Source organism: Ceratotherium simum, chromosome 17, assembly GCF_057802395.1.
Source record: "Ceratotherium simum simum isolate JZ-2026a chromosome 17, ASM5780239v1, whole genome shotgun sequence".
NCBI classification, from domain to species: Eukaryota; Metazoa; Chordata; class Mammalia; order Perissodactyla; family Rhinocerotidae; genus Ceratotherium; species Ceratotherium simum.
In genome coordinates this window covers 27,381,338-27,402,918 of record NC_141916.1, presented here as the reverse complement: position 1 = coordinate 27,402,918, position 21,581 = coordinate 27,381,338, and the positions used below count along the sequence as shown (strand labels likewise).

The following is a 21,581-nucleotide window of genomic DNA, read 5'->3' as shown; positions in this document are numbered from 1 at the left end:
AACAAGACTAATGCAACATTTTAAATCTGATATTCTTATATGGCCAATTTAGAAATCACTGGTATGTTACTTGATATAACCATAGTGGAGTTAAGTAAAAAATAATAGTAACCATCTAACATTTCATCTTAAATTTGACCCTTAAATGTTGTTTCTGAGTTAGGGACTGTTTGCTTATCCAGTTAGTTACATTTCGTTATTTAAAGTCTGCATTGCTCTACACAAAATCACTTAGATAACAAACAAAAATAAATATGGATTAAAAGTACTAAATAATTAGAAAATGATTTGTCAGCTATTTTTGCATTTCATTGATTGATAATATGATTTTTCCATAACAGAAATATTTAAGAGTTCAATAAATTCTTTTCTTTCTTGAGTAATAGGCTGCTGGATATTAAAAAATTATTAGGCATCAATAAGGATATTTAAATTTCAAGTTAGAATTTTCCTTTTTGCAATCTCTTGCAAAAAAAGCACTATCTTTAGTATTAGAAATTTTTCATGGTTCTTTATATTAGAAAATGTCATGGTTTAAAATATTAGGGCCGACCCCGTGGCTTAGCAATTAAGTACACGTGCTCCACTACTGGCGGCCGGGGTTTGGATCCTGGGCGCGCACCTATGCGCCGCTTGTCTGGCCATGCTGAGGCCGCGTCCCACATACAGCAACTAGAAGGATGTGCAGCTATGACATACAACTATCTACTGGGGCTTTGGGGGAAAATAAAAGGAGGAGGATTGGCAATAGATGTTAGCTCAGAGCAAAAAGAGGAGGATTAGCATGGATGTTAGCTCAGGGCTGATCTTCCTCACAAAAAAAATATAATAAAATAAAAATAAAATATTAAACATGTTTTTTCATAAGTTCTTTATTGAACAGAAAAGTGATTTAGAACCTTGATAAACAGCTTTTCCCATTTCTGAGAATAATTTAATAAATAACATTGCTTTCTGATTTGTCTAAAAATTCAGAAAACAGTCTGCTTCCTAAAATCTCTACACATTGGTTTAAAAAAGTCTTCTTTTCTAGAATTTGCAAATAGGACAGACTATAACTCATTTGCTCAAAGCTTACCTGTCAGGGAACTATGTGAATATGCAATGGATGTTGCCACCCTTTATTAAAAATACTTAACTTGTTTCGAAGGACTAAAGATATGGACAACAAATAAATAAATAAATAGGAATGGCAAATATTTCTCATGAAATAGGCAAAAAAAAAAAAAAAAAAAAAAGGCCCGGCTGCATAGTGGTTAAGTTCGCATGGTCTGCTTCTGACAGCACCGGGGTTTGCAGGTTCGGATCCTGGGCGTGGACCTAGGCACTGCACATCAAGCCACACTGCGGCAGGTGTCCCACATAAAGTGGAGGAAGATGGGCACGCATGTTAGCCCAGAGCCAATCTTCCTCAGCAAAAAAGAGAAGGATTGGCAACAGGTGTTAGCTCAGGGCTAATCTTCCTCACAAAGAAAAAAAAAAAGTTCTTGAGGGGCGAGCCCCATGGTGTAATGATTAGGTTTGTGCTCTCTGCTTCGGCTGCCTGGGGTTTGCAGATTTGGATCCCGGGCACAGACCTATACTGGTCATCAAGCCATGCTATGGTGGCATCTCACATACAAAATAGAGGAAGATTGGCGCAGATGTTAGCTCAGCAACAATCTTCCTCAAGCAAAAAGAGGAAGATTGGCAACAGATGTTAGATCAGGGCCAATCTTCCTCACCAAAACAAAACAAAAAAAAGTGCTTGAAAAATGTAATTGGTAGAATAAAATAACACTGTTTTTATACTTTGGTTTCTACTGGATATATTGAGTACAACTTGGTAAGTTGACAAATAAAGATATGAGGCAGTCATTAACCATTGTATAACATCATTTGTGAGTCATCTTAATCTGTTTTAGCAAAAATAAAAATGATAATCAGAAAAAGTACACTAAGTTTAAAAAGGACAAAATATTTTCACATATATTTACTTGCTTGAATCGTAGAACCACCTGGTGCAATTGACAATATATCACTAATTATTCGCATTTCATATATGAAGTCAATGGGTTTACTGCAGTCACAGGATGAGTATGTTGTAGGGCCAGAGCAGGGCCTAGATTGTTGATTCTTCATCCAGTCATTCTCCATTACTAGACAGGCCACCAACATGATGGATTTCTGTCAAAATTAGAGAAAGATCTTGTTACCTTGCCTGTTTTAGTTTACACTTTTGTTCCCAGGGCCTAGCTCAGTGCCTGACTTGATAAATATCTGGTAAATAAGTAAACAAATGAATAGGAGCTTCCAGTCTGGTAAAAGATCAAGAGGCTTTATTCTTATCAATGAAATAAAAATAACAGGCTGTGTGAAAGAGAACCTTCTGGAAAGATTGGAGATGTGGGAGGGAGTAGGCTATATGCTGTTATACCCAAGTAAGGGAGCTTCGCTGGAAACATGCACCCATACACACACACACACACACACACACACATCACTGTGTAGATCTATATTTTTACAAATCCAAGGTTTCCATCCTCAATTCATCCCTTTGTAGAATTCTTGATATTAGGATCTCAGATCTAGAGCACGCTGGGTTATGCCAAGTTGTTGCAGAATTAGTCCCATTAGGTTAAGGCCAGGAAGAGGCAGAAGCATTTTGTAAAGCAGTTAAGCATATAGAAGAGATTTTTTAAATCACCGACTGGATTCCAGAGGACAGGGTAGAAACAATTGTGATATAGAATGGGCTGTGGAACAAGTCGGAGCTTAGAATAAAAGAGACAACGCCCAGCATGAGCTTAGAATGCCACAGATGAGAGATGAAACAGAGTGGAAAGAGGGATTTTAATTACAGATAAATCTACAATAGTCCCCCATTATCCACGGGGGATACATTCTAAGACCCCCAGTGGATGCCTGAAACTGCAGATAGTACTGAACCCAATATATGCTATGTTTTTTCCTATACACCCATACCTGTGATAAATTTAATTTATAAATTAGGCACAATAAGAGGTTAACAACAATAACTAATAATAAAATAGAACAATTATAATAATATACTGTAATAAAAGTTACCATAGATTTTAGCAACCTCAGCATACATTTTTTTTTCTTTCCTTGTTAAGTTGAGAATTTTCACCTTTTCACTTAAAGGAAACACTTTACAGCTTCTCTTTGGCATATCCAAATTGCCAGCATCACTACCACTGCACTGTGGGGCCATTATTAAGTAAAATAAGGGTTACTTGAACACAAGCACTGAGATACCTCCACAGTCATCTGATTACCAAGATGGCTACTAAGTGACTAACAGGCGGGTAATGTATACAGTGTGGATCCACTGGACAAAGGGGTGATTCACATCCCGTATGGACAGAGCAGGATGGTGTGAGATTTCATCACGCTACTCAGGACAGTATGCAAGTTAAAACTTAGGAATTGCTTATTTCTGAAATTTTTCATTTAATATTTTCAGACCACGGTTCACCATTGGTAAGTGAAACCACAGAAAATGAAACCATGGATAAGGGGGGACTACTGTATCACTCCCCTGCATAAAATTATATTCCATTGCATTTAGAAAAATGTCCAATTTCCCACCCTTGATTCATAGTAACTTGCCCAATCCTATGTATATGTCCTCATCTTCTAATGTCTTCCCCCAACCTCCCGTGATCCATATACATTCACTTTCTAATTCTGCTTCTCTAGCATATGTAGCTCATTTCACATCGTTGTCTGCTTCTTCTTGTCAGATCTCAAAATAAATGACATCTTTTCAGAGAGGTCTTTGCTAGCCAGGCAGTCTAAAGTAGAATCCCAGTTACTTCATATCACCTCACTTTATGTTAGTGCTCTGACACTTATCTTGTTTGTGAATTTGTTTGTTTGGTTGGATAGTAGTTTAATTTATACATCTGCATGTCTCTCACATCCAACTAGAATGTTCTATGGGAGCAGAGAACTATCTACTTGCTAGCTATATTATCTTAGAAAAGCCACAGTAGTCTCCGCCCATCCGCAGTTTTGCTTTTCATGGTTTCAGTTACCTGTGGCCAACCATGTTCCAAAAATATTAAATGGAAAATTCCAGAAAGAAAAACTCATAAGTTTTAAATTGCATGTTTTTCTGAGTCATGTGGTGAAATCTCGTGCTGTCCCACTCTATCATGCCCAGGATGTAAATCATCCCTTTGTCCAGTGTATCCACACTGTATATGTTACCCGCTCATTAGTCACTTAGTAGCCATCTCGGTTATCAGATGAACTGTCACGGTGTCACAGTACATGTGTCTGAATAACACTTATTTTACTTAATAATGTCCCCAAAGTGCAAGAGTAGTGATGCTGCAATTCGGATATTCCAAAGAGAGGCTGTAAAGGGTTTCCTTTAAGTGAAAAGGTGAAAGTTCTCAACTTAATAAGAAAAGAAAAAAAATGATGTGCTGAGGTTGCTAAAATCTATGGTAAGAAGCAATCTTCTATCTAAGAAATTGTGAAGAAGGAAAAAGAAATTTGTGCTAGTTTTCCTATTGCAACTCAAACTGAAAAAGTTATGACAGTGCATAAGTTCTTAGTTAAGAAGGAAAAGATTCCATTTGAACAGTAAGATATTTTGAAAGAGAGAGAGAGAGACCACATTCACATAAATTTTATTACATTTTGTGGTTACAATTTTTCTATTTTATTATTAGTTATGGTTGTTAAGCTCTTGCTATGCACGATTTATAAATTAAACTTTATCATAGGTATGTAAAAATAGGAAAAAACATAGTGACGATAGACTTGGGTGCTATTCGTGGTTTCAGTCATCCCTGGGGGTCTTGGAACATATCCCATGAGGATAAGGAGGGAATACTGTACTTAAAGTATCTGCTTTAGTTTCTCGCTATGAAAAGGGAAAGTAATATTACATATGTCAAAGGGTTGTTCTGAAGGTAAAATGAGGTAATAATTAAGTTGCTGAGAACTTACATGACATATGGATATTCAATTAATGATTGTTGAATGATTAAAAAGGTAGGAAGAATTTACACTGTAAAATAGTGAAAGGTATGAAATGTGGGGGGTAGGCATGGGGAGGACAATGCAAGAAAGCTATAGGGGAGAAGGAAAGCAGTATGAGCCTTTACGTTAAACAAGGACAAAGACACTTTAAAACAACATTCTATTTTCACTATTAGTTTTGACAAGTACGACTGGAGGTTCTGTTGGAGGATCAGGAAGAACTGGACAATCATCTGGAGTGACGAAGAGTATTGCAACATCACCCGGAGAATCAGTAACAACTGAGTTATCATCAGGAGGAATAGGGACAACGAGACCATCAGTTGTATCAGGAACCTCTGCAACATCAGCAGGACTGAGAGGGACAACTGTATCAGTAGCAGGAACATCTACAATATCAGCTGGACTGAGAGGAACAACTGGACCATCAGTTAGCCAAGGGGAGACAACTGGAAGATTAGTTGAAGAAACTGAGACACCTAGATCATCAATTGGATGGGCAGGGCAAGTAGACACAACAGGACCAGAGGCTGGAGTATCAGGAACCACAGGACCATCATCTGAAGCGTCAGTGACAACTAGACCCTCATCCGGAGTGACTGAGACACCTAGACCATCACCTGGAGGGTCAGGAACAACTGGAGCAACAGCTGGGCGATTAGAGACAACAGGACCAGAGGCTGGAGCATCAGGGACCACAGGACCATCAGCTGAAGGATCAGGAACCACTGCTCCACTTGTTGTAGGTTCCAGGACACCTGGGTCATCACCTGGAAGATCCGGAGCCACTGGGCCAACAGCTGGCGTCACGGGGGCAACAGGACCAGCAACTGCAGGACCAGGGACCACGGGACCATCAGCTGAAGGATCAGCGACAACTGGACCGTCGGTTGGAGGGTCCACCGTCAGCCAGACCGGACCATCAGCCAGAGTACCAGGGTCCACTGGACCATCTCCTGTAGGATCAGGGACCACTGGACCACCTGTTTCAGGATCGAGGGCAACTGGACCATCAGTTGGAGAGTCAGCGACAAGTGGACCAGCAGCTCCAGGATCGGGAACAAGTGGAACATCAGCTGGACGATTAGAGACAACAGGACCAGCAGCTGGAGGATCAGGGACCACAGCACCATCAGCTGAAGAACGAGGGACAACTGGACAGTCAGCCAGAGTATCAGGTTCCACGGGACCGTCTGTTCCAGGATCAGGGACCACTGTCCCATCGGTGGTGGGATCAGGGACAACCGGACCATCTGTTGGAGGGTCAGGGACAACTGGACCGTCAGATCGAAGATCAGGGACAACTGGATCATCAGGTGGAAGATCAGGAGCAACTGGACCATCAGCTGGAGACACAGGGGCTACAGGACCAGCAACTGGAGCAGCAGGGACCTCAAGGCCATCGGCTGAAGCGTCAGCGACCTCTGGACCAGGCGCCAGGGTAACAGGGACCAGTGGACCATCTGTGGTAGGATCAGAGACGACTGGACCAGCTGTTGTAGGATCGGGGACAACTGGACCTTCAGTTGAAGGGTCAGGGACAACTGGGCTGGCAGCTGAGGGGGCGAAGCCAACTGGACCATCATCTGGAGTGACAGAGTCACCTGGATCTTCACCTGGAGGGTCAGGAACAACTGGGCCAACAGCTGGAGTCACAGTGGCACCAGGACCAGCCACTGGAGGATCAGGGACCACAGGGCCATCAGCTGAAGCTTCAGGGACAACGGGACCGTCCACTGGGGGGTCAGGCTCTACTGGGCCTGCCGCTGGAGGATCGGGGACGACTGGAACGTCATCTGCAGCACCAGGGCCAAGTGCACCATCCCCAGGAGTGTCAGGAACAACGGGACCGTCAGCTGAAGGATCGGCGACACCCGGACCATCAACCGGAGTACCAGGAACCGCTGGGCCATCTGTTGTAGTGTCAGGGACAACTGGACCCTCAGCTGGAGGGTCAGGGACAACCGGACCAGCCGCTGGAGGGTCAGGGACAACCGGACCCTCAGCTCGAGGATCCGAGACCACTGGCTCATCAGCTGGGAGCTCAGGACCAGCTGGACCATCATCTGAAGCGTCAGTGACAACTAGACCCTCATCCGGAGTGACTGAGACACCTAGACCATCACCTGGAGGGTCAGGAACAACTGGAGCAACAGCTGGGCGATTAGAGACAACAGGACCAGAGGCTGGAGCATCAGGGACCACAGGACCATCAGCTGAAGGATCAGGAACCACTGCTCCACTTGTTGTAGGTTCCAGGACACCTGGGTCATCACCTGGAAGATCCGGAGCCACTGGGCCAACAGCTGGCGCCACGGGGGCAACAGGACCAGCAACTGCGGGACCAGGGACCACGGGACCATCAGCTGAAGGATCAGCGACAACTGGACCGTCGGTTGGAGGGTCCACCGTCAGCCAGACCGGACCATCAGCCAGAGTACCAGGGTCCACTGGACCATCTCCTGTAGGATCAGGGACCACTGGACCACCTGTTTCAGGATCGAGGGCAACTGGACCATCAGTTGGAGAGTCAGCGACAAGTGGACCAGCAGCTCCAGGATCGGGAACAAGTGGAACATCAGCTGGACGATTAGAGACAACAGGACCAGCAGCTGGAGGATCAGGGACCACAGCACCATCAGCTGAAGAACGAGGGACAACTGGACAGTCAGCCAGAGTATCAGGTTCCACGGGACCGTCTGTTCCAGGATCAGGGACCACTGTCCCATCGGTGGTGGGATCAGGGACAACCGGACCATCTGTTGGAGGGTCAGGGACAACTGGACCGTCAGATCGAAGATCAGGGACAACTGGATCATCAGGTGGAAGATCAGGAGCAACTGGACCATCAGCTGGAGACACAGGGGCTACAGGACCAGCAACTGGAGCAGCAGGGACCTCAAGGCCATCGGCTGAAGCGTCAGCGACCTCTGGACCAGGCGCCAGGGTAACAGGGACCAGTGGACCATCTGTGGTAGGATCAGAGACGACTGGACCAGCTGTTGTAGGATCGGGGACAACTGGACCTTCAGTTGAAGGGTCAGGGACAACTGGGCTGTCAGCTGAGGGGTCGAAGCCAACTGGACCATCATCTGGAGTGACAGAGTCACCTGGATCTTCACCTGGAGGGTCAGGAACAACTGGGCCAACAGCTGGAGTCACAGTGGCACCAGGACCAGCCACTGGAGGATCAGGGACCACAGGGCCATCAGCTGAAGCTTCAGGGACAACGGGACTGTCCACTGGGGGGTCAGGCTCTACTGGGCCTGCCGCTGGAGGATCGGGGACGACTGGAACGTCATCTGCAGCACCAGGGCCAAGTGCACCATCCCCAGGAGTGTCAGGAACAACGGGACCGTCAGCTGAAGGATCGGCGACACCCGGACCATCAACCGGAGTACCAGGAACCGCTGGGCCATCTGTTGTAGTGTCAGGGACAACTGGACCCTCAGCTGGAGGGTCAGGGACAACCGGACCAGCCGCTGGAGGGTCAGGGACAACCGGACCCTCAGCTCGAGGATCCGAGACCACTGGCTCATCAGCTGGGAGCTCAGGACCAGCTGGACCATCATCTGAAGCGTCAGTGACAACTAGACCCTCATCCGGGTGACTGAGACACCTAGACCATCACCTGGAGGGTCAGGAACAACTGGAGCAACAGCTGGGCGATTAGAGACAACAGGACCAGAGGCTGGAGCATCAGGGACCACAGGACCATCAGCTGAAGGATCAGGAACCACTGCTCCACTTGTTGTAGGTTCCAGGACACCTGGGTCATCACCTGGAAGATCCGGAGCCACTGGGCCAACAGCTGGCGTCACGGGGCAACAGGACCAGCAACTGCAGGACCAGGGACCACGGGACCATCAGCTGAAGGATCAGCGACAACTGGACCGTCGGTTGGAGGGTCCACCGTCAGCCAGACCGGACCATCAGCCAGAGTACCAGGGTCCACTGGACCATCTCCTGTAGGATCAGGGACCACTGGACCACCTGTTTCAGGATCGAGGGCAACTGGACCATCAGTTGGAGAGTCAGCGACAAGTGGACCAGCAGCTCCAGGATCGGGAACAAGTGGAACATCAGCTGGACGATTAGAGACAACAGGACCAGCAGCTGGAGGATCAGGGACCACAGCACCATCAGCTGAAGAACGAGGGACAACTGGACAGTCAGCCAGAGTATCAGGTTCCACGGGACCGTCTGTTCCAGGATCAGGGACCACTGTCCCATCGGTGGTGGGATCAGGGACAACCGGACCATCTGTTGGAGGGTCAGGGACAACTGGACCGTCAGATCGAAGATCAGGGACAACTGGATCATCAGGTGGAAGATCAGGAGCAACTGGACCATCAGCTGGAGACACAGGGGCTACAGGACCAGCAACTGGAGCAGCAGGGACCTCAAGGCCATCGGCTGAAGCGTCAGCGACCTCTGGACCAGGCGCCAGGGTAACAGGGACCAGTGGACCATCTGTGGTAGGATCAGAGACGACTGGACCAGCTGTTGTAGGATCGGGGACAACTGGACCTTCAGTTGAAGGGTCAGGGACAACTGGGCTGTCAGCTGAGGGGTCGAAGCCAACTGGACCATCATCTGGAGTGACAGAGTCACCTGGATCTTCACCTGGAGGGTCAGGAACAACTGGGCCAACAGCTGGAGTCACAGTGGCACCAGGACCAGCCACTGGAGGATCAGGGACCACAGGGCCATCAGCTGAAGCTTCAGGGACAACGGGACCGTCCACTGGGGGGTCAGGCTCTACTGGGCCTGCCGCTGGAGGATCGGGGACGACTGGAACGTCATCTGCAGCACCAGGGCCAAGTGCACCATCCCCAGGAGTGTCAGGAACAACGGGACCGTCAGCTGAAGGATCGGCGACACCCGGACCATCAACCGGAGTACCAGGAACCGCTGGGCCATCTGTTGTAGTGTCAGGGACAACTGGACCCTCAGCTGGAGGGTCAGGGACAACCGGACCAGCCGCTGGAGGGTCAGGGACAACCGGACCCTCAGCTCGAGGATCCGAGACCACTGGCTCATCAGCTGGGAGCTCAGGACCAGCTGGACCATCATCTGAAGCGTCAGTGACAACTAGACCCTCATCCGGAGTGACTGAGACACCTAGACCATCACCTGGAGGGTCAGGAACAACTGGAGCAACAGCTGGGCGATTAGAGACAACAGGACCAGAGGCTGGAGCATCAGGGACCACAGGACCATCAGCTGAAGGATCAGGAACCACTGCTCCACTTGTTGTAGGTTCCAGGACACCTGGGTCATCACCTGGAAGATCCGGAGCCACTGGGCCAACAGCTGGCGTCACGGGGCAACAGGACCAGCAACTGCAGGACCAGGGACCACGGGACCATCAGCTGAAGGATCAGCGACAACTGGACCGTCGGTTGGAGGGTCCACCGTCAGCCAGACCGGACCATCAGCCAGAGTACCAGGGTCCACTGGACCATCTCCTGTAGGATCAGGGACCACTGGACCACCTGTTTCAGGATCGAGGGCAACTGGACCATCAGTTGGAGAGTCAGCGACAAGTGGACCAGCAGCTCCAGGATCGGGAACAAGTGGAACATCAGCTGGACGATTAGAGACAACAGGACCAGCAGCTGGAGGATCAGGGACCACAGCACCATCAGCTGAAGAACGAGGGACAACTGGACAGTCAGCCAGAGTATCAGGTTCCACGGGACCGTCTGTTCCAGGATCAGGGACCACTGTCCCATCGGTGGTGGGATCAGGGACAACCGGACCATCTGTTGGAGGGTCAGGGACAACTGGACCGTCAGATCGAAGATCAGGGACAACTGGATCATCAGGTGGAAGATCAGGAGCAACTGGACCATCAGCTGGAGACACAGGGGCTACAGGACCAGCAACTGGAGCAGCAGGGACCTCAAGGCCATCGGCTGAAGCGCCAGCGACCTCTGGACCAGGCGCCAGGGTAACAGGGACCAGTGGACCATCTGTGGTAGGATCAGAGACGACTGGACCAGCTGTTGTAGGATCGGGGACAACTGGACCTTCAGTTGAAGGGTCAGGGACAACTGGGCTGTCAGCTGAGGGTCGAAGCCAACTGGACCATCATCTGGAGTGACAGAGTCACCTGGATCTTCACCTGGAGGGTCAGGAACAACTGGGCCAACAGCTGGAGTCACAGTGGCACCAGGACCAGCCACTGGAGGATCAGGGACCACAGGGCCATCAGCTGAAGCTTCAGGGACAACGGGACTGTCCACTGGGGGGTCAGGCTCTACTGGGCCTGCCGCTGGAGGATCGGGGACGACTGGAACGTCATCTGCAGCACCAGGGCCAAGTGCACCATCCCCAGGAGTGTCAGGAACAACGGGACCATCAGCTGAAGGATCGGCGACACCCGGACCATCAACCGGAGTACCAGGAACCGCTGGGCCATCTGTTGTAGTGTCAGGGACAACTGGACCCTCAGCTGGAGGGTCAGGGACAACCGGACCAGCCGCTGGAGGGTCAGGGACAACCGGACCCTCAGCTCGAGGATCCGAGACCACTGGCTCATCAGCTGGGAGCTCAGGACCAGCTGGACCATCATCTGAAGCGTCAGTGACAACTAGACCCTCATCCGGAGTGACTGAGACACCTAGACCATCACCTGGAGGGTCAGGAACAACTGGAGCAACAGCTGGGCGATTAGAGACAACAGGACCAGAGGCTGGAGCATCAGGGACCACAGGACCATCAGCTGAAGGATCAGGAACCACTGCTCCACTTGTTGTAGGTTCCAGGACACCTGGGTCATCACCTGGAAGATCCGGAGCCACTGGGCCAACAGCTGGCGTCACGGGGGCAACAGGACCAGCAACTGCAGGACCAGGGACCACGGGACCATCAGCTGAAGGATCAGCGACAACTGGACCGTCGGTTGGAGGGTCCACCGTCAGCCAGACCGGACCATCAGCCAGAGTACCAGGGTCCACTGGACCATCTCCTGTAGGATCAGGGACCACTGGACCACCTGTTTCAGGATCGAGGGCAACTGGACCATCAGTTGGAGAGTCAGCGACAAGTGGACCAGCAGCTCCAGGATCGGGAACAAGTGGAACATCAGCTGGACGATTAGAGACAACAGGACCAGCAGCTGGAGGATCAGGGACCACAGCACCATCAGCTGAAGAACGAGGGACAACTGGACAGTCAGCCAGAGTATCAGGTTCCACGGGACCGTCTGTTCCAGGATCAGGGACCACTGTCCCATCGGTGGTGGGATCAGGGACAACCGGACCATCTGTTGGAGGGTCAGGGACAACTGGACCGTCAGATCGAAGATCAGGGACAACTGGATCATCAGGTGGAAGATCAGGAGCAACTGGACCATCAGCTGGAGACACAGGGGCTACAGGACCAGCAACTGGAGCAGCAGGGACCTCAAGGCCATCGGCTGAAGCGTCAGCGACCTCTGGACCAGGCGCCAGGGTAACAGGGACCAGTGGACCATCTGTGGTAGGATCAGAGACGACTGGACCAGCTGTTGTAGGATCGGGGACAACTGGACCTTCAGTTGAAGGGTCAGGGACAACTGGGCTGTCAGCTGAGGGGTCGAAGCCAACTGGACCATCATCTGGAGTGACAGAGTCACCTGGATCTTCACCTGGAGGGTCAGGAACAACTGGGCCAACAGCTGGAGTCACAGTGGCACCAGGACCAGCCACTGGAGGATCAGGGACCACAGGGCCATCAGCTGAAGCTTCAGGGACAACGGGACCGTCCACTGGGGGGTCAGGCTCTACTGGGCCTGCCGCTGGAGGATCGGGGACGACTGGAACGTCATCTGCAGCACCAGGGCCAAGTGCACCATCCCCAGGAGTGTCAGGAACAACGGGACCGTCAGCTGAAGGATCGGCGACACCGGACCATCACCCGGAGTACCAGGAACCGCTGGGCCATCTGTTGTAGTGTCAGGGACAACTGGACCCTCAGCTGGAGGGTCAGGGACAACCGGACCAGCCGCTGGAGGGTCAGGGACAACCGGACCCTCAGCTCGAGGATCCGAGACCACTGGCTCATCAGCTGGGAGCTCAGGACCAGCTGGACCATCATCTGAAGCGTCAGTGACAACTAGACCCTCATCCGGGTGACTGAGACACCTAGACCATCACCTGGAGGGTCAGGAACAACTGGAGCAACAGCTGGGCGATTAGAGACAACAGGACCAGAGGCTGGAGCATCAGGGACCACAGGACCATCAGCTGAAGGATCAGGAACCACTGCTCCACTTGTTGTAGGTTCCAGGACACCTGGGTCATCACCTGGAAGATCCGGAGCCACTGGGCCAACAGCTGGCGTCACGGGGGCAACAGGACCAGCAACTGCGGGACCAGGGACCACGGGACCATCAGCTGAAGGATCAGCGACAACTGGACCGTCGGTTGGAGGGTCCACCGTCAGCCAGACCGGACCATCAGCCAGAGTACCAGGGTCCACTGGACCATCTCCTGTAGGATCAGGGACCACTGGACCACCTGTTTCAGGATCGAGGGCAACTGGACCATCAGTTGGAGAGTCAGCGACAAGTGGACCAGCAGCTCCAGGATCGGGAACAAGTGGAACATCAGCTGGACGATTAGAGACAACAGGACCAGCAGCTGGAGGATCAGGGACCACAGCACCATCAGCTGAAGAACGAGGGACAACTGGACAGTCAGCCAGAGTATCAGGTTCCACGGGACCGTCTGTTCCAGGATCAGGGACCACTGTCCCATCGGTGGTGGGATCAGGGACAACCGGACCATCTGTTGGAGGGTCAGGGACAACTGGACCGTCAGATCGAAGATCAGGGACAACTGGATCATCAGGTGGAAGATCAGGAGCAACTGGACCATCAGCTGGAGACACAGGGGCTACAGGACCAGCAACTGGAGCAGCAGGGACCTCAAGGCCATCGGCTGAAGCGTCAGCGACCTCTGGACCAGGCGCCAGGGTAACAGGGACCAGTGGACCATCTGTGGTAGGATCAGAGACGACTGGACCAGCTGTTGTAGGATCGGGGACAACTGGACCTTCAGTTGAAGGGTCAGGGACAACTGGGCTGTCAGCTGAGGGGTCGAAGCCAACTGGACCATCATCTGGAGTGACAGAGTCACCTGGATCTTCACCTGGAGGGTCAGGAACAACTGGGCCAACAGCTGGAGTCACAGTGGCACCAGGACCAGCCACTGGAGGATCAGGGACCACAGGGCCATCAGCTGAAGCTTCAGGGACAACGGGACCGTCCACTGGGGGGTCAGGCTCTACTGGGCCTGCCGCTGGAGGATCGGGGACGACTGGAACGTCATCTGCAGCACCAGGGCCAAGTGCACCATCCCCAGGAGTGTCAGGAACAACGGGACCGTCAGCTGAAGGATCGGCGACACCCGGACCATCAACCGGAGTACCAGGAACCGCTGGGCCATCTGTTGTAGTGTCAGGGACAACTGGACCCTCAGCTGGAGGGTCAGGGACAACCCGACCAGCCGCTGGAGGGTCAGGGACAACCGGACCCTCAGCTCGAGGATCCGAGACCACTGGCTCATCAGCTGGGAGCTCAGGACCAGCTGGACCATCATCTGAAGCGTCAGTGACAACTAGACCCTCATCCGGAGTGACTGAGACACCTAGACCATCACCTGGAGGGTCAGGAACAACTGGAGCAACAGCTGGGCGATTAGAGACAACAGGACCAGAGGCTGGAGCATCAGGGACCACAGGACCATCAGCTGAAGGATCAGGAACCACTGCTCCACTTGTTGTAGGTTCCAGGACACCTGGGTCATCACCTGGAAGATCCGGAGCCACTGGGCCAACAGCTGGCGTCACGGGGCAACAGGACCAGCAACTGCGGGACCAGGGACCACGGGACCATCAGCTGAAGGATCAGCGACAACTGGACCGTCGGTTGGAGGGTCCACCGTCAGCCAGACCGGACCATCAGCCAGAGTACCAGGGTCCACTGGACCATCTCCTGTAGGATCAGGGACCACTGGACCACCTGTTTCAGGATCGAGGGCAACTGGACCATCAGTTGGAGAGTCAGCGACAAGTGGACCAGCAGCTCCAGGATCGGGAACAAGTGGAACATCAGCTGGACGATTAGAGACAACAGGACCAGCAGCTGGAGGATCAGGGACCACAGCACCATCAGCTGAAGAACGAGGGACAACTGGACAGTCAGCCAGAGTATCAGGTTCCACGGGACCGTCTGTTCCAGGATCAGGGACCACTGTCCCATCGGTGGTGGGATCAGGGACAACCGGACCATCTGTTGGAGGGTCAGGGACAACTGGACCGTCAGATCGAAGATCAGGGACAACTGGATCATCAGGTGGAAGATCAGGAGCAACTGGACCATCAGCTGGAGACACAGGGGCTACAGGACCAGCAACTGGAGCAGCAGGGACCTCAAGGCCATCGGCTGAAGCGTCAGCGACCTCTGGACCAGGCGCCAGGGTAACAGGGACCAGTGGACCATCTGTGGTAGGATCAGAGACGACTGGACCAGCTGTTGTAGGATCGGGGACAACTGGACCTTCAGTTGAAGGGTCAGGGACAACTGGGCTGTCAGCTGAGGGGTCGAAGCCAACTGGACCATCATCTGGAGTGACAGAGTCACCTGGATCTTCACCTGGAGGGTCAGGAACAACTGGGCCAACAGCTGGAGTCACAGTGGCACCAGGACCAGCCACTGGAGGATCAGGGACCACAGGGCCATCAGCTGAAGCTTCAGGGACAACGGGACCGTCCACTGGGGGGTCAGGCTCTACTGGGCCTGCCGCTGGAGGCTCGGGGCCGACTGGAACGTCATCTGCAGCACCAGGGCCAAGTGCACCATCCCCAGGAGTGTCAGGAACAACGGGACCGTCAGCTGAAGGATCGGCGACACCCGGACCATCAACCGGAGTACCAGGAACCGCTGGGCCATCTGTTGTAGTGTCAGGGACAACTGGACCCTCAGCTGGAGGGTCAGGGACAACGGACCAGCCGCTGGAGGGTCAGGGACAACCGGACCCTCAGCTCGAGGATCCGAGACCACTGGCTCATCAGCTGGGAGCTCAGGACCAGCTGGACCATCATCTGAAGCGTCAGTGACAACTAGACCCTCATCCGGAGTGACTGAGACACCTAGACCATCACCTGGAGGGTCAGGAACAACTGGAGCAACAGCTGGGCGATTAGAGACAACAGGACCAGAGGCTGGAGCATCAGGGACCACAGGACCATCAGCTGAAGGATCAGGAACCACTGCTCCACTTGTTGTAGGTTCCAGGACACCTGGGTCATCACCTGGAAGATCCGGAGCCACTGGGCCAACAGCTGGCGTCACGGGGGCAACAGGACCAGCAACTGCAGGACCAGGGACCACGGGACCATCAGCTGAAGGATCAGCGACAACTGGACCGTCGGTTGGAGGGTCCACCGTCAGCCAGACCGGACCATCAGCCAGAGTACCAGGGTCCACTGGACCATCTCCTGTAGGATCAGGGACCACTGGACCACCTGTTTCAGGATCGAGGGCAACTGGACCATCAGTTGGAGAGTCAGCGACAAGTGGACCAGCAGCTCCAGGATCGGGAACAAGTGGAACATCAGCTGGGCGATTAGAGACAACAGGACCAGCAGCTGGAGGATCAGGGACCACAGCACCATCAGCTGAAGAACGAGGGACAACTGGACAGTCAGCCAGAGTATCAGGTTCCACGGGACCGTCTGTTCCAGGATCAGGGACCACTGTCCCATCGGTGGTGGGATCAGGGACAACCGGACCATCTGTTGGAGGGTCAGGGACAACTGGACCGTCAGATCGAAGATCAGGGACAACTGGATCATCAGGTGGAAGATCAGGAGCAACTGGACCATCAGCTGGAGACACAGGGGCTACAGGACCAGCAACTGGAGCAGCAGGGACCTCAAGGCCATCGGCTGAAGCGTCAGCGACCTCTGGACCAGGCGCCAGGGTAACAGGGACCAGTGGACCATCTGTGGTAGGATCAGAGACGACTGGACCAGCTGTTGTAGGATCGGGGACAACTGGACCTTCAGTTGAAGGGTCAGGGACAACTGGGCTGTCAGCTGAGGGGTCGAAGCCAACTGGACCATCATCTGGAGTGACAGAGTCACCTGGATCTTCACCTGGAGGGTCAGGAACAACTGGGCCAACAGCTGGAGTCACAGTGGCACCAGGACCAGCCACTGGAGGATCAGGGACCACAGGGCCATCAGCTGAAGCTTCAGGGACAACGGGACCGTCCACTGGGGGGTCAGGCTCTACTGGGCCTGCCGCTGGAGGATCGGGGACGACTGGAACGTCATCTGCAGCACCAGGGCCAAGTGCACCATCCCCAGGAGTGTCAGGAACAACGGGACCGTCAGCTGAAGGATCGGCGACACCGGACCATCAACCGGAGTACCAGGAACCGCTGGGCCATCTGTTGTAGTGTCAGGGACAACTGGACCCTCAGCTGGAGGGTCAGGGACAACCGGACCAGCCGCTGGAGGGTCAGGGACAACCGGACCCTCAGCTCGAGGATCCGAGACCACTGGCTCATCAGCTGGGAGCTCAGGACCAGCTGGACCATCATCTGAAGCGTCAGTGACAACTAGACCCTCATCCGGAGTGACTGAGACACCTAGACCATCACCTGGAGGGTCAGGAACAACTGGAGCAACAGCTGGGCGATTAGAGACAACAGGACCAGAGGCTGGAGCATCAGGGACCACAGGACCATCAGCTGAAGGATCAGGAACCACTGCTCCACTTGTTGTAGGTTCCAGGACACCTGGGTCATCACCTGGAAGATCCGGAGCCACTGGGCCAACAGCTGGCGTCACGGGGCAACAGGACCAGCAACTGCAGGACCAGGGACCACGGGACCATCAGCTGAAGGATCAGCGACAACTGGACCGTCGGTTGGAGGGTCCACCGTCAGCCAGACCGGACCATCAGCCAGAGTACCAGGGTCCACTGGACCATCTCCTGTAGGATCAGGGACCACTGGACCACCTGTTTCAGGATCGAGGGCAACTGGACCATCAGTTGGAGAGTCAGCGACAAGTGGACCAGCAGCTCCAGGATCGGGAACAAGTGGAACATCAGCTGGACGATTAGAGACAACAGGACCAGCAGCTGGAGGATCAGGGACCACAGCACCATCAGCTGAAGAACGAGGGACAACTGGACAGTCAGCCAGAGTATCAGGTTCCACGGGACCGTCTGTTCCAGGATCAGGGACCACTGTCCCATCGGTGGTGGGATCAGGGACAACCGGACCATCTGTTGGAGGGTCAGGGACAACTGGACCGTCAGATCGAAGATCAGGGACAACTGGATCATCAGGTGGAAGATCAGGAGCAACTGGACCATCAGCTGGAGACACAGGGGCTACAGGACCAGCAACTGGAGCAGCAGGGACCTCAAGGCCATCGGCTGAAGCGTCAGCGACCTCTGGACCAGGCGCCAGGGTAACAGGGACCAGTGGACCATCTGTGGTAGGATCAGAGACGACTGGACCAGCTGTTGTAGGATCGGGGACAACTGGACCTTCAGTTGAAGGGTCAGGGACAACTGGGCTGTCAGCTGAGGGTCGAAGCCAACTGGACCATCATCTGGAGTGACAGAGTCACCTGGATCTTCACCTGGAGGGTCAGGAACAACTGGGCCAACAGCTGGAGTCACAGTGGCACCAGGACCAGCCACTGGAGGATCAGGGACCACAGGGCCATCAGCTGAAGCTTCAGGGACAACGGGACTGTCCACTGGGGGGTCAGGCTCTACTGGGCCTGCCGCTGGAGGATCGGGGACGACTGGAACGTCATCTGCAGCACCAGGGCCAAGTGCACCATCCCCAGGAGTGTCAGGAACAACGGGACCGTCAGCTGAAGGATCGGCGACACCGGACCATCAACCGGAGTACCAGGAACCGCTGGGCCATCTGTTGTAGTGTCAGGGGACAACTGGACCCTCAGCTGGAGGGTCAGGGACAACCGGACCAGCCGCTGGAGGGTCAGGGACAACCGGACCCTCAGCTCGAGGATCCGAGACCACTGGCTCATCAGCTGGGAGCTCAGGACCAGCTGGACCATCATCTGAAGCGTCAGTGACAACTAGACCCTCATCCGGAGTGACTGAGACACCTAGACCATCACCTGGAGGGTCAGGAACAACTGGAGCAACAGCTGGGCGATTAGAGACAACAGGACCAGAGGCTGGAGCATCAGGGACCACAGGACCATCAGCTGAAGGATCAGGAACCACTGCTCCACTTGTTGTAGGTTCCAGGACACCTGGGTCATCACCTGGAAGATCCGGAGCCACTGGGCCAACAGCTGGCGTCACGGGGGCAACAGGACCAGCAACTGCAGGACCAGGGACCACGGGACCATCAGCTGAAGGATCAGCGACAACTGGACCGTCGGTTGGAGGGTCCACCGTCAGCCAGACCGGACCATCAGCCAGAGTACCAGGGTCCACTGGACCATCTCCTGTAGGATCAGGGACCACTGGACCACCTGTTTCAGGATCGAGGGCAACTGGACCATCAGTTGGAGAGTCAGCGACAAGTGGACCAGCAGCTCCAGGATCGGGAACAAGTGGAACATCAGCTGGACGATTAGAGACAACAGGACCAGCAGCTGGAGGATCAGGGACCACAGCACCATCAGCTGAAGAACGAGGGACAACTGGACAGTCAGCCAGAGTATCAGGTTCCACGGGACCGTCTGTTCCAGGATCAGGGACCACTGTCCCATCGGTGGTGGGATCAGGGACAACCGGACCATCTGTTGGAGGGTCAGGGACAACTGGACCGTCAGATCGAAGATCAGGGACAACTGGATCATCAGGTGGAAGATCAGGAGCAACTGGACCATCAGCTGGAGACACAGGGGCTACAGGACCAGCAACTGGAGCAGCAGGGACCTCAAGGCCATCGGGTGAGGCGTCAGCGACCTCTGGACCAGGCGCCAGGGTAACAGGGACCAGTGGACCATCTGTGGTAGGATCAGAGACGACTGGACCAGCTGTTGTAGGATCGGGGACAACTGGACCTTCAGTTGAAGGGTCAGGGACAACTGGGCTGTCAGCTGAGGGGTCGAAGCCAACTGGACCATCATCTGGAGTGACAGAGTCACCTGGATCTTCACCTGGAGGGTCAGGAACAACTGGGCCAACAGCTGGAGTCACAGTGGCACCAGGACCAGCCACTGGAGGATCAGGGACCACAGGGCCATCAGCTGAAGCTTCAGGGACAACGGGACCGTCCACTGGGGGGTCAGGCTCTACTGGGCCTGCCGCTGGAGGATCGGGGACGACTGGAACGTCATCTGCAGCACCAGGGCCAAGTGCACCATCCCCAGGAGTGTCAGGAACAACGGGACCGTCAGCTGAAGGATCGGCGACACCCGGACCATCAACCGGAGTACCAGGAACCGCTGGGCCATCTGTTGTAGTGTCAGGGACAACTGGACCCTCAGCTGGAGGGTCAGGGACAACCGGGCCAGCCGCTGGAGGGTCAGGGACAACCGGACCCTCAGCTCGAGGATCCGAGACCACTGGCTCATCAGCTGGGAGCTCAGGACCAGCTGGACCATCATCTGAAGCGTCAGTGACAACTAGACCCTCATCCGGAGTGACTGAGACACCTAGACCATCACCTGGAGGGTCAGGAACAACTGGAGCAACAGCTGGGCGATTAGAGACAACAGGACCAGAGGCTGGAGCATCAGGGACCACAGGACCATCAGCTGAAGGATCAGGAACCACTGCTCCACTTGTTGTAGGTTCCAGGACACCTGGGTCATCACCTGGAAGATCCGGAGCCACTGGGCCAACAGCTGGCGTCACGGGGGCAACAGGACCAGCAACTGCAGGACCAGGGACCACGGGACCATCAGCTGAAGGATCAGCGACAACTGGACCGTCGGTTGGAGGGTCCACCGTCAGCCAGACCGGACCATCAGCCAGAGTACCAGGGTCCACTGGACCATCTCCTGTAGGATCAGGGACCACTGGACCACCTGTTTCAGGATCGAGGGCAACTGGACCATCAGTTGGAGAGTCAGCGACAAGTGGACCAGCAGCTCCAGGATCGGGAACAAGTGGAACATCAGCTGGACGATTAGAGACAACAGGACCAGCAGCTGGAGGATCAGGGACCACAGCACCATCAGCTGAAGAACGAGGGACAACTGGACAGTCAGCCAGAGTATCAGGTTCCACGGGACCGTCTGTTCCAGGATCAGGGACCACTGTCCCATCGGTGGTGGGATCAGGGACAACCGGACCATCTGTTGGAGGGTCAGGGACAACTGGACCGTCAGATCGAAGATCAGGGACAACTGGATCATCAGGTGGAAGATCAGGAGCAACTGGACCATCAGCTGGAGACACAGGGGCTACAGGACCAGCAACTGGAGCAGCAGGGACCTCAAGGCCATCGGCTGAAGCGTCCGCGCCCTCTGGACCAGGCGCCAGGGTAACAGGGACCAGTGGACCATCTGTGGTAGGATCAGAGACGACTGGACCAGCTGTTGTAGGATCGGGGACAACTGGACCTTCAGTTGAAGGG

The 21,581-nt window shown here is 53.7% G+C and overlaps 1 protein-coding gene across 1 annotated transcript in view; it reads left to right on the top strand.

Moving 5' to 3' along the window:
• The window catches only part of MUC19 (mucin 19, oligomeric), a 129,800-nt gene that overhangs the window by 65,868 nt on the left and 42,351 nt on the right, over positions 1 to 21,581 (top strand). The window contains 11 exon segments of the mRNA XM_087441908.1: positions 5,175 to 8,604; positions 8,726 to 10,337; positions 10,340 to 11,075; positions 11,981 to 12,885; positions 13,106 to 14,733; positions 15,099 to 15,994; positions 15,997 to 17,391; positions 17,394 to 17,860; positions 17,863 to 18,626; positions 18,784 to 18,886; positions 18,957 to 21,501. Of these exon segments, the coding sequence (XP_087298034.1) occupies positions 5,175 to 8,604; positions 8,726 to 10,337; positions 10,340 to 11,075; positions 11,981 to 12,885; positions 13,106 to 14,733; positions 15,099 to 15,994; positions 15,997 to 17,391; positions 17,394 to 17,860; positions 17,863 to 18,626; positions 18,784 to 18,886; positions 18,957 to 21,501 (14,481 nt within the window).